Source organism: Borostomias antarcticus, assembly GCF_949987555.1.
Source record: "Borostomias antarcticus genome assembly, chromosome: 27".
Classification (NCBI taxonomy): Eukaryota; Metazoa; Chordata; class Actinopteri; order Stomiiformes; family Stomiidae; genus Borostomias; species Borostomias antarcticus.
The window spans coordinates 1-12,500 of NC_140260.1; the positions used below are offsets into that span (position 1 = coordinate 1).

General features: G+C 45.2%; 1 protein-coding gene across 1 annotated transcript in view; it reads right to left on the minus strand.

The window, feature by feature from the left end:
• Positions 1 to 186: 186 nt before the first annotated feature.
• The window catches only part of LOC311326390 (E3 ubiquitin-protein ligase RNF19A-like), a gene marked incomplete at its 3' end in the record, with an annotated part of 26,863 nt that continues 14,549 nt past the window's right edge, over positions 187 to 12,500 (minus strand). The window contains exons 3-6 of the mRNA XM_084459282.1: positions 6,951 to 7,159; positions 6,454 to 6,598; positions 5,923 to 6,085; positions 187 to 301 (exon numbers count right to left, since the gene is read on the minus strand). Of these exons, the coding sequence (XP_084315408.1) occupies positions 187 to 301; positions 5,923 to 6,085; positions 6,454 to 6,598; positions 6,951 to 7,159 (632 nt within the window). The remainder of the gene's footprint in view (positions 302 to 5,922; positions 6,086 to 6,453; positions 6,599 to 6,950; positions 7,160 to 12,500) is intronic.

Here is a 12,500-nt window from a genome sequence, read left to right on the forward strand (position 1 = left end):
GAGAGAGAGAGAGAGAGAGAGAGAGAAAGGGAGAGAGAGAGAGAGAGAGAGAGAGAGAAAGTAAGAGAGAGAGAGAGAGAGAGAGAGAGAGAGAGAGAGAGAGAGAAAGAGCTAGAGCGAGAAAGTAAGAGAGGGAGAGAGAGAGAGAAAGGGAGAGAAAGGGAGAGAGAGAGAGAGCAGACTCACCCACGGTAACCGCCGCCACCACCGGGGACACGATGACGGACAGAGTGACCCCCCCGGCTATCACCAGGTTCCTCTTGTGGTTGGAGATGTCCTTGCCCTCGTAGCGGTCATGGATCTGACATGGGGAGGAAGACATGGGGTCATCTCTCTCAGATTCAGACCCCCTCACACCTGCTACCTGATGGGTCATCTCTCTCAGATTCACCCACTCTCACCTGCTACCTGATGGGTCATCTCTCTCAGATTCACCCACTCTCACCTGCTACCTGATGGCTCATCTCTCTCAGATTCACCCACTCACACCTGCTACCTGATGGGTCATCTCTCTCAGATTCACCCACTCACACCTGCTACCTGATGGGTCATCTCTCTCAGATTCACCCACTCTCACCTGCTACCTGATGGCTCATCTCTCTCAGATGTCTCTCTCTATGGAGAGAGCGCCTCCTTATGGGATGAGCTGCCGTCGCCTGAACAGATGCGTGTTCCTTCCCGGCAACGTGAAACTTTCTCTGTGTTATTCATTTTTATGAGCATAGTATTTGACTCCCAGAGTTGTAAACTAGAGGTAGAAGGGCCCCTAAGCACTTTTGGCAGCCCTTTTCTTGCTTGGTTCGTGGCAACGCGGGGCAGATGCAGTTAAGCTGTTCCTGCATGTGAAACCTACCCCTATGAAAGGACTCATTGTGGTATTTGATATGATCCGTTGGGTTTCTATTTGCCCTGTTCCTCCTTCTGAGAGACGCCGGTTCTGTCTGGGGCGCGTGGTTCAGAGCGGTTCTGTCTGGGGCGCGTGGTTCAGAGCGGTTCTGTCTGGGGCGCGTCGTTCAGAGCGGTTCTGTCTGGGGCGCGTCGTTCAGAGCGCACGCTGGTTCTGTCTGGGGCGCGTGGTTCAGAGCGGTTCTGTCTGGGGCGCGTCGTTCAGAGCGGTTCTGTCTGGGGCGCGTCGTTCAGAGCGGTTCTGTCTGGGGCGCGTGGTTCAGAGTGGTTCTGTCTGGGGCGCGTCGTTCAGAGCGGTTCTGTCTGGGGCGCGTCGTTCAGAGCGGTTCTGTCTGGGGCGCGTGGTTCAGAGTGGTTCTGTCTGGGGCGCGTGGTTCAGAGTGGTTCTGTCTGGGGCGCGTGGTTCAGAGCGGTTCTGTCTGGGGCGCGTGGTTCAGAGTGGTTCTGTCTGGGGCGCGTGGTTCAGAGCGCACGCCGGTTCTGTCTGGGGCGCGTGGTTCAGAGCGCACGCCCGGCTGACCAGCATGGAATTCCAGAGCACAGCTGTGTGGCGCTCTGCGCAGGGCGGGCCGGTGGGACGGGGGAGATCCCTCCCACTCCAGAGCCAGCCTGTAGCCCTGTGTCTGAGGTGGACAGCTCAGTCACATCTACCCCAGACCCCCACAGACTCACCACCTTCTGGCACGGCTGGACACATATGGCCTAATGGCAGGGGGGGGGGGGGGGGGGGGGATGTAAATGCTTATTTGAATGCATCGTCCAGCGAGCAGGTTTCGGCCCTCTGGCCCCGGGGTCGTATTACAGAAACATCCTAACTCCCTGACCCTATCCTAACTGGCTGGTTACCATGGTAGTTTGGATTAGGACGGAAAAGCCATTACAGAACAACTGTTCTTAAGTCAAAAATCCTATCCTATCTCCAGATAGGCAGCTTCTGTAATACACTTTTCCTAACTTCACTAAATCTTAAATAAATCGTCCTAACTTTAGGACGACCACTACCCTGTCCTAACCCTGTCCTAACCCTGTCCTAACCAGGAAGCCTAACGTTACACAGCTAACGTAACATAGCGAAGCGATATGGCCGCTATTTTAATTGTCAACCAAAATGTCAATAGGCGAAATGTATTTATTGAGAGGCGGATGGCAGACCCAAACGACGTGTTGCGGTTTGATGACCAAACGCTGCAGCTAGCCGAGGAACCGCGCCCAGCTTTGGAGAGGCCGCCCCGTCGTCACGGGGCTCTCCCGGTTGTGGTGCAACTGACAAACGCGCTCCGTGTTTTTGCGAAAGGGGAATTTCAGAGTGAAGTGGCTGATTGAGCCAAGGTATCTCAGCCCGCTATCTCCCGCATTTGAACGGAGGTGGCAGTAGAGATCAGTGATTTGAACGGAGGTGGCAGTAGAGATCAGTGATTTGAACGGAGGTGGCAGTAGAGATCAGTGATTTGCCTGGTTGCTACATACAGTTTCCGAGGGGAGAAGCGCAGAAAAGAAGCATCGGTTGCTTGATAACCGATGTTGGATTGAGTAGTTAGGATTTCCCAACTTCAAGATAGGATAGGACGAAGCAAGATAAGATAGGATAGGATGAAGCAAGATAAGATAGGATGCCTAAAGTTATTTAGGATTTGCTTCTGTAATACCAAATGGGGGAAAATCTTATCTGAACTGTCCTATCCTCAAATCCTAAGATAGGACGTGTTTCTGTAATACGGCCCCTGGAGACTTGTGGGTAAGCCTGCCGTATATCCTCTGGACATAATATGACCTCGCCATGTTAGATCTCTGATCTGTCCAACGTGATTGAACTTACAAAATTAGTCATGTGATCCATGCTGTGAAATATAACGACTACAACTAATGATGGTTGTACCCACAATGCACCTGGCCTCCAGCCTTTGTGCAACGTCCGTCCGTCTGCAGCAGAATCAGAGGCCTCTGTGTAGTAAGACACAACGGAGCCCCCGACCACTGCGTGACATTCGGCCTGCTTCTCGGAAGAACGCGGGTCTCTAGACACCCCGGGGCGTGGCGGAGCTGGGCGGCGTGCGCGCCATGCTGAGCGCCACCCACGCGTCAGGAGCGCCAGCCTCAACATCCCTCCTGAGACAGCGTGGTTTGTATGTAAGACTTGTCAGTGGGGAAGATGAAGTGTGGCGAGCGCCACCAGGCGGTGGGCATGACGGACAGAAGCACACATGAACTAACGAACACAGATCCATCTAATGTCCCTTCCAACCCATTTCATCATTAACACTACTAAACAGTGCTGTAGTGAACACTACCCTGACCAGACAATGCTGTAGTAGTGAACACTACCCTGACTAGATAATACTGTAGTAGTGAACACTACCCTGACTAGATAATACTGTAGTGAACACTACCCTGACTAGATAATACTGTAGTAGTGAACACTACCCTGACTAGATAATACTGTAGTAGTGAACACTACCCTGACTAGATAATACTGTAGTAGTGAACACTACTCTGACTAGATAATACTGTAGTAGTGAACACTACCCTGACTAGATAATACTGTAGTGAACACTACTCTGACTAGATAATACTGTAGTGAACACTACCCTGACTAGATAATACTGTAGTGAACACTACCCTGACTAGATAATACTGTAGTAGTGAACACTACCCTGACTAGATAATACTGTAGTAGTGAACACTACCCTGACTAGATAATACTGTAGTAGTGAACACTACCCTGACTAGATAATACTGTAGTAGTGAACACTACCCTGACTAGATAATACTGTAGTAGTGAACACTACCCTGACTAGATAATACTGTAGTAGTGAACACTACCCTGACTAGATAATACTGTAGTAGTGAACACTACCCTGACTAGATAATACTGTAGTAGTGAACACTACCCTGACTAGATAATACTGTAGTAGTGAACACTACCCTGACTAGATAATACTGTAGTGAACACTACCCTGACTAGATAATACTGTAGTAGTGAACACTACTCTGACTAGATAATACTGTAGTGAACACTACCCTGACTAGATAATACTGTAGTGAACACTACCCTGACTAGATAATACTGTAGTAGTGAACACTACCCTGACTAGATAATACTGTAGTAGTGAACACTACCCTGACTAGATAATACTGTAGTAGTGAACACTACCCTGACCAGATAATACTGTAGTAGTGAACACTACCCTGACTAGATAATACTGAACACTACCCTGACTAGATAATACTGTAGTAGTGAACACTACCCTGACTAGATAATACTGTAGTAGTGAACACTACCCTGACCAGATAATACTGTAGTAGTGAACACTACCCTGACTAGATAATACTGAACACTACCCTGACCAGATAATACTGTAGTAGTGAACACTACCCTGACTAGATAATACTGTAGTGAACACTACCCTGACTAGATAATACTGTAGTGAACACTACCCTGACTAGATAATACTGTAGTAGTGAACACTACCCTGACTAGATAATACTGTAGTAGTGAACACTACCCTGACTAGATAATACTGAACACTACCCTGACTAGATAATACTGTAGTAGTGAACACTACCCTGACTAGATAATACTGTAGTAGTGAACACTACCCTGACTAGATAATACTGTAGTAGTGAACACTACCCTGACCAGATAATACTGTAGTGAACACTACCCTGACCAGATAATACTGTAGTAGTGAACACTACCCTGACTAGATAATACTGTAGTAGTGAACACTACCCTGACTAGATAATACTGTAGTAGTGAACACTACCCTGACTAGATAATACTGTAGTAGTGAACACTACCCTGACTAGATAATACTGTAGTAGTGAACACTACCCTGACTAGATAATACTGTAGTAGTGAACACTACCCTGACTAGATAATACTGTAGTAGTGAACACTACCGACTAGATAATACTGTAGTAGTGAACACTACCCTGACTAGATAATACTGTAGTGAACACTACCCTGACTAGATAATACTGTAGTAGTGAACACTACTCTGACTAGATAATACTGTAGTAGTGAACACTACCCTGACCAGATAATACTGTAGTAGTGAACACTACCCTGACTAGATAATACTGTAGTAGTGAACACTACCCTGACTAGATAATACTGTAGTGAACACTACCCTGACTAGATAATACTGTAGTGAACACTACTCTGACTAGATAATACTGTAGTAGTGAACACTACTCTGACTAGATAATACTGTAGTGAACACTACCCTGACTAGATAATACTGTAGTGAACACTACCCTGACTAGACAATACTGTAGTAGTGAACACTACCCTGACTAGATAATACTGAACACTACCCTGACTAGATAATACTGTAGTAGTGAACACTACCCTGACCAGATAATACTGTAGTGAACACTACCCTGACCAGATAATACTGTAGTAGTGAACACTACCCTGACCAGATAATACTGTAGTAGTGAACACTACCCTGACTAGATAATACTGTAGTGAACACTACCCTGACTAGATAATACTGTAGTAGTGAACACTACCCTGACTAGATAATACTGTAGTAGTGAACATGAAAGACGATGCTGTAGTAGTGAACATGAAGAAGACGATGCTGTAGTGATCGGTACTTGAACAAGACATTGCAGTACATGCTGTAGGAGTGGTGGGAGAGGAGAAAAGCCAGTTGCTGGCGCTGGTCCATCTTGGCAGCTCTTCGGGGGAATTCTAGAAACTATTTGGCAGAGAAACGTTTGCTTCATTGTTCCACTTTCCCTCTCAGCATGGCCGGGTGATAGAGGAGTGTCATGATGAAAGAGAAATGTTGAGAAAGAAACGAGCGCCCCGCCAGTATGAGGAACGGCCCAGGATCACACCTCATCTAGGCTGTGAACACACACACACACACACACACACACACACACACACACACACACACACACACACACACACACACACACACACACACACACACACACACACACACACACACACACACACACACACTTGAACTCTATGATTCCAACAGTGTGTGTGGGCCTCACCTTCCTGCCCACGTAGACCGGGATGCCGATGATCATGGCGGGGATGGCGATGCCGGCGATGAGGGCGATGCCGACGGGGGCGCCCACCAGCGTGCCCAGCTGCCACAGGATCTTCTTCTTCCTGCTCCACGGCTTCTTCCCCCAGAACGTACAGCCTGACGGACTGGGGGGGAGGAGGAGGAGGAGGAGGAAGGGGGGTGGGGGAGCAAATAGAGGGGGGGGGAACGGAGGAGAGGACAGGAGGGGAGGGGCAGAGCAGAGTGAAGGTGGGAGACGAGGAGAGGGGGCGTGAGGTAAAGAGAAAGGAGAAGTGACATCACTTCCTCACCGTGCTCATAAAAAGGTTCCACTTTTATGGAACACGAGCTTCACTTGTAGTAGTAGTTCCGGCAACGTCGACAGACTTATAGAGATGGGCTGGCTGTTTGAGGTTTTTCCTATTTCCTGTTCTGTCATCGTGCTGCTACTGTAAAAACTTTGAAGAACCACTGAGAGCGTTGACAGTTGTGTGTGTGTGTGTGTGTGTCTCACCTCAGGTAGTGCAGGTCAGAGATCTCCTTCATGCAGAGCCAGCAGAACTCACAGCCGCACACGGCGCAGGTCATGTGATTACAGCTGCCGTCGTTCATCTTGATGATGTAGGCGGCGCAGCGCGGACAGGGTTTGATGTCATCGGCTGCCGACGGGGAACGCAGAGGACCGGTCAGACCATGACCAAATGCGACTCACACAAGCAGCGTGTACATATAGTTTTACACTCATGTTGAATGTAGTGTGTGTGTGATACGGTATGTGTGAAAGTGAATTGAATTGAAACCTTTATTGCCCCAGAGGGGAATTTGTTTAGCACACATCAAGCATACAGAAAACACTGAAATGTACACCCCTCACCAACACCACAATGTCACCAACCGTGGCAACAGTGACGTGTGTACGAGTCTGTCCGTATAGGCGGGCATGACTGACCACGCAAGGCCATGTTTTATTTGTGTGTGTGCGTAAATGTGTGTGTGCTTTCTCCCGGTTACCGGCGGCGCCGCTCTCCTGGCTGTAGCTGAGCGAGGAGGAGCGGACGGTGCGTAGCCGCAGGCTCTGGGCCCTCTGCTGGCGCGCCGCGTCGCAGGTCTGGTTGGGGTGCCACAGCTGCTTGCAGTGGTAGCAGAACTCCGTCCCGCAGCCCTCCCGGCCGCACGTGATCTTGGGGCAGCTGGCGCAGCCGAAGGCGATGACCGCGTACCTGCGGCGGGCAGACAGAGGAGGAGGTGCGTTAGACCGAGAGTCGGAGGTAATGGAGGTTGTTACGGGTAACTAGACTCCCCCCCGCCCCCCCACCCACCAACCCATACAGATTCTCACTCTCACACTCAACCATCCGCAATACAAGAGGTTTTTAAAGTGCATGGGGTGGTAATACTGTGTGTGTGTGTGTGTGTGTGTGTGGGGGGGGGGGGGGGGGGGGGAAGGGGGGGGTTTGGGGCAGACACTGCCACAGGCACATCACATCTAGGCCAACTGTAGCACAGCGAGTCCACCTCTATGACTGACTGTTGAAACCTAATCCTGTGGTGAATCTACTACTTCCTCAAGTTTGGATCAATTTACCCAGCGGAGCCGCAGGCTGATGCAGCAGCAGCTAGCACATAGGCTAACCTGGCCAGCTGTAGCTAGCACATAGGCTAACCAGGCCAGCTGTAGCTAGCACATAGGCTAACCTGGCCAGCTGTAGCTAGCCCATAGGCTAACCTAGCTAGCAGCAGCTAACACAGGTTCAGGTTTCTTTATTTGTAGGTCTACTCGTAGGTCAGGAGGTAGAGCAGCCGGCTGGGGATTGCAAGGTCACTGGTTTGATCCCATCTGTCCGGAGTGTGCCCAAGTGTCCTTGAGCAAGACACTGAACCCCAAAATCTCTCACGTGCGACACAGTACCTAGTACTGTCGCCTCACAGCAAGGTCTCCGGGTCTTTCTGTGTGGAGTTTGCATGTTCTCCCCATGTTCGCAAGGGTTTCCCCCATAAAGAACCCAATATGAAAAACATGCAGAAGAACAGAATGCTAACGCTGTCCGTCCCTGGCGCAGACGAACAGGAGCGCTTGGTTGGTCCCCGGGCGCGTCCCCTGCACGCTGCCTACTGTCTTCTCCCAGCTGCCCTTCGGGGAAGGACGTCGGGGTGGGTCAAGAGCAGGAGAAGAATGTCATCGGTGTACACTTCAGCCACTCATGTGTGTTTCATCATTGCCGTGTGATGTGTGCATGTGTGTGTGTGACAAATAAAGATGTTTGTTGTTGTTGGTAGGTTGGGTTTGCAGTAGACGAGTCATCCATCTTAACACACAGTTTAGAAACAACACAGACGGTAAACAAACATGATGAAAGTACTCAAGGTTCCAATCTTCACTGAACCACCAAAACTAAAAGATAAGTAAATAATGTTATATAATCTGTGCAGTGTTGCTACGACTTGTTCATCTGCATGATGGCTGATGGAAAAAAAGCTATTTTTATACCTGTTTGTTCTGCACTTTGGAACTATAAACCCTAATGATCCAGAAGGAAAAAGGGTGGTGGGAGTGGTGATGTAAACCCGTGCCAGTTACCTTACTGTCTGCGATGCAGGGATGCTGGGTTAAGCTGTGACTCACTAATCAGCCTACTAGAACTTTTAACAATTTGATTAAGACAGTTTATTAAAGATAGGTTTCCAATCCATGACACCAAAGAAAAAGATCAAATCGATTCATTCCAATCACGGTAGAATAAGGTCATCATGTTTTTGCCAGTGTGGAAATAGGACAGTCTCCTCAAACAGAACAAACACTGGTGCCACTTTTTGCACACGGTTTCACAATTTGTCTCAAAGTTCAGTTGAGTCAATAATTGTCCAAAGCACACAGGCTAGCCTTGCTAACACCACAGGCTAGCCTAGCTAACACCACAGGCTAGCCTAGCTAACACCACAGGCTAGCCTAGCTAACACCACAGGCTAGCCTAGCTAACACCACAGGCTAGCCTAGCTAACACCACAGGCTAGCCTAGCTAACACCACAGGCTAGCCTAGCTAACACCACAGGCTAGCCTAGTCAACGGAAAATTGGCCTAGCGTAGTTAACACATTCCAGGTTAGTCTTGTTTAGAGACCACCAGTCTAAACATCATTAACTCAGTCAAGCAGAACAGAGCAACTCATTAATAACAACAACCAACCTCTCATTAATAACAACAACCAACCTCTCATTAATAATAACAACAACGGACCTCTCATTAATAATAACAACCAACCTCTCATTAATAATAACAACAACGGACCTCTCATTAATAATAACAACCAACCTCTCATTAATAATAACAACCAACCTCTCATTAATAATAACAACGGACCTCTGATTAATAATAACAACCAACCTCTCATTAATAATAACAACAACGGACCTCTCATTAATAATAACAACGGACCTCTCATTAATAATAACAACAACGGACCTCTCATTAATAACAACCAACCTCTCATTAATAATAACAACAACGGACCTCTCATTAATAATAACAACCAACCTCTCATTAATAATAACAACCAACCTCTCATTAATAACAACCAACCTCTCATTAATAACAACCAACCTCTCATTAATAACAACCAACCTCTCATTAATAACAACCAACCTCTCATTAATAACAACCAACCTCTCATTAATAACAACAACCAACCTCTTATTAATAACAACCAACCTCTCATTAATAACAACCAACCTCATTAATAACAACAACCAACCTCTCATTAATAACAACCAACCTCTCATTAATAATAACAACCAACCTCTCATTAATAATAACCAACCTCTCATTAATAACAACCAACCTCATTAATAACAACCAACCTCTCATTAATAATAACAACCAACCTCTCATTAATAACAACCAACCTCTCATTAATAACAACCAACCTCTCATTAATAACAACCAACCTCTCATTAATAACAACCAACCTCTCAATAATAACAACCAACCTCTCATTAATAACAACCAACCTCTCATTAATAACAACCAACCTCTCATTAATAATAACAACCAACCTCTCATTAATAATAACCAACCTCTCATTAATAACAACCAACCTCTCATTAATAATAACAACCAACCTCTCATTATTAATAACAACCAACCTCTCATTAATAACAACCAACCTCTCATTAATAATAACAACCAACCTCTCATTAATAACCAACCTCTCATTAATAACAACCAACCTCTCATTAATAATAACAACCAACCTCTCATTAATAACCAACCTCATTAATAACAACCAACCTCTCATTAATAATAACCAACCTATCATTAATAACAACCAACCTCTCATTAATAATAACCAACCTCTCATTAATAACAACCAACCTCTCATTAATAACAACAACCAACCTCTCATTAATAACAACCAACCTCTCATTAATAATAACAACCAACCTCTCATTTATAACAACCAACCTCTCATTTATAACAACCAACCTCTCATTAATAATAACAACCAACCTCTCATTAATAATAACAACCAACCTCTCATTAATAATAACAACCAACCTCTCATTAATAACAACCAACCTCTCATTAATAATAACAACCAACCTCTCATTAATAATAACAACCAACCTCTCATTAATAATAACCAACCTCTCATTAATAATAACCAACCTCTCATTAATAACAACAACCAACCTCTCATTAATAATAACAACCAACCTCTCATTAATAACAACCAACCTCTCATTAATAACAACCAACCTCTCATTAATAACAACAACCAACCTCTCATTAATAACAACAACCAACCTCTCATTAATAACAACCAACCTCTCATTAATAACAGCCAACCTCTCATTAATAACCACCAACCTCTCATTAATAACAACCAACCTCTCATTAATAACAACCAACCTCTCATTAATAACAACCAACCTCTCATTAATAACAAACAACCTCTCATTAATAACAACCAACCTCTCATTAATAATAACAACCAACCTCATTAATAATAATAACCAACCTCTCATTAATAACAACCAGCCTCATTAATAACAACCAACCTCTCATTAATAACAACCAACCTCTCATTAATAACAACCAACCTCTCATTAATAACAACCAACCTTTCATTAATAACAACCAACCTCTCATTAATAATAACAACCAACCTCTCATTAATAACAACCAACCTCTCATTAATAACAACCAACCTCTCATTAATAACAACCAACCTCTCATTAATAACAACCAACCTCTCATTAATAATAACCAACCTTTCATTAATAACAACCAACCTCTCATTAATAATAACAACCAGCCTCTCATTAATAACAACCAACCTCTCATTAATAACAACCAACCTCTCATTAATAACAACCAACCTCTCATTAATAATAACAACCAACCTCATTAATAACAACCAGCCTCTCATTAATAACAACCAACCTCTCATTAATAATAACAACCAACCTCTCATTAATATTAACCAACCTCTCATTAATAATAACAACCAACCTCTCATTAATAACAACCAGCCTCTCATTAATAACAACCAACCTCTCATTAATAACAACCAACCTCTCAATAATAACAACAACCAACCTTTCATTAATAACAACCAACCTCTCATTAATAATAACAACCAACCTTTCATTAATAACAATCAACCTCTCATTAATAACAACCAACCTCTCATTAATAACAACCAACCTCTCATTAATAACAACAACCAACCTCTCATTTATAACAACCAACCTCTCATTAATAATAACAACCAGCCTCTCATTAATAACAACCAACCTCTCATTAATAACAACCAACCTCTCATTAATAACAACAACCAACCTCTCATTAATAATAACAACCAACCTCATTAATAACAACCAGCCTCATTAATAACAACCAACCTCTCATTAATAACAACCAACCTCTCATTAATAACAACCAATCTTTCATTAATAACAACCAACCTCTCATTAATAATAACCAACCTCTCATTAATAACAACCAACCTCTCATTAATAATAACAACCAACCTCATTAATAACAACCAGCCTCTCATTAATAACAACCAACCTCTCATTAATAACAACCAACCTCTCATTAATAACAACCAACCTCTCATTAATAACAACCAACCTCTCATTAATAACAACCAACCTCTCATTAATAACAACCAACCTCTCATTAATAACAACCAACCTCTCCCTCACCTCAATTCACCTCCTTCATCCCTCTCTACACAGCAACACCTCCCTCCCGTTCCTAGCAACCAGCCAGCAGATCATTAGTGCGTTGTTGTGTCCTCGGAGGCCCCCCTCGGTTTCAATCACCCCCCCCTGCTGCACTGTCCCCAGCTGGCTTCTCTCCATCCCCTTATCTCTCTCTGGCCAGTAAACTTCCCACAGTTGCTGCTACACCGGGCGGGATGGACAACTGGACCCCAAGGAGGATTCAGACCCGAGAGCTGGGCCGGGGTCTGGAATTCTCGCGTGGTCTGGGGACTTCACGAGACCCCCACAGCTGCTGCTGCTACACCCTGCTGGCTGAACAATCGGACCCCCGA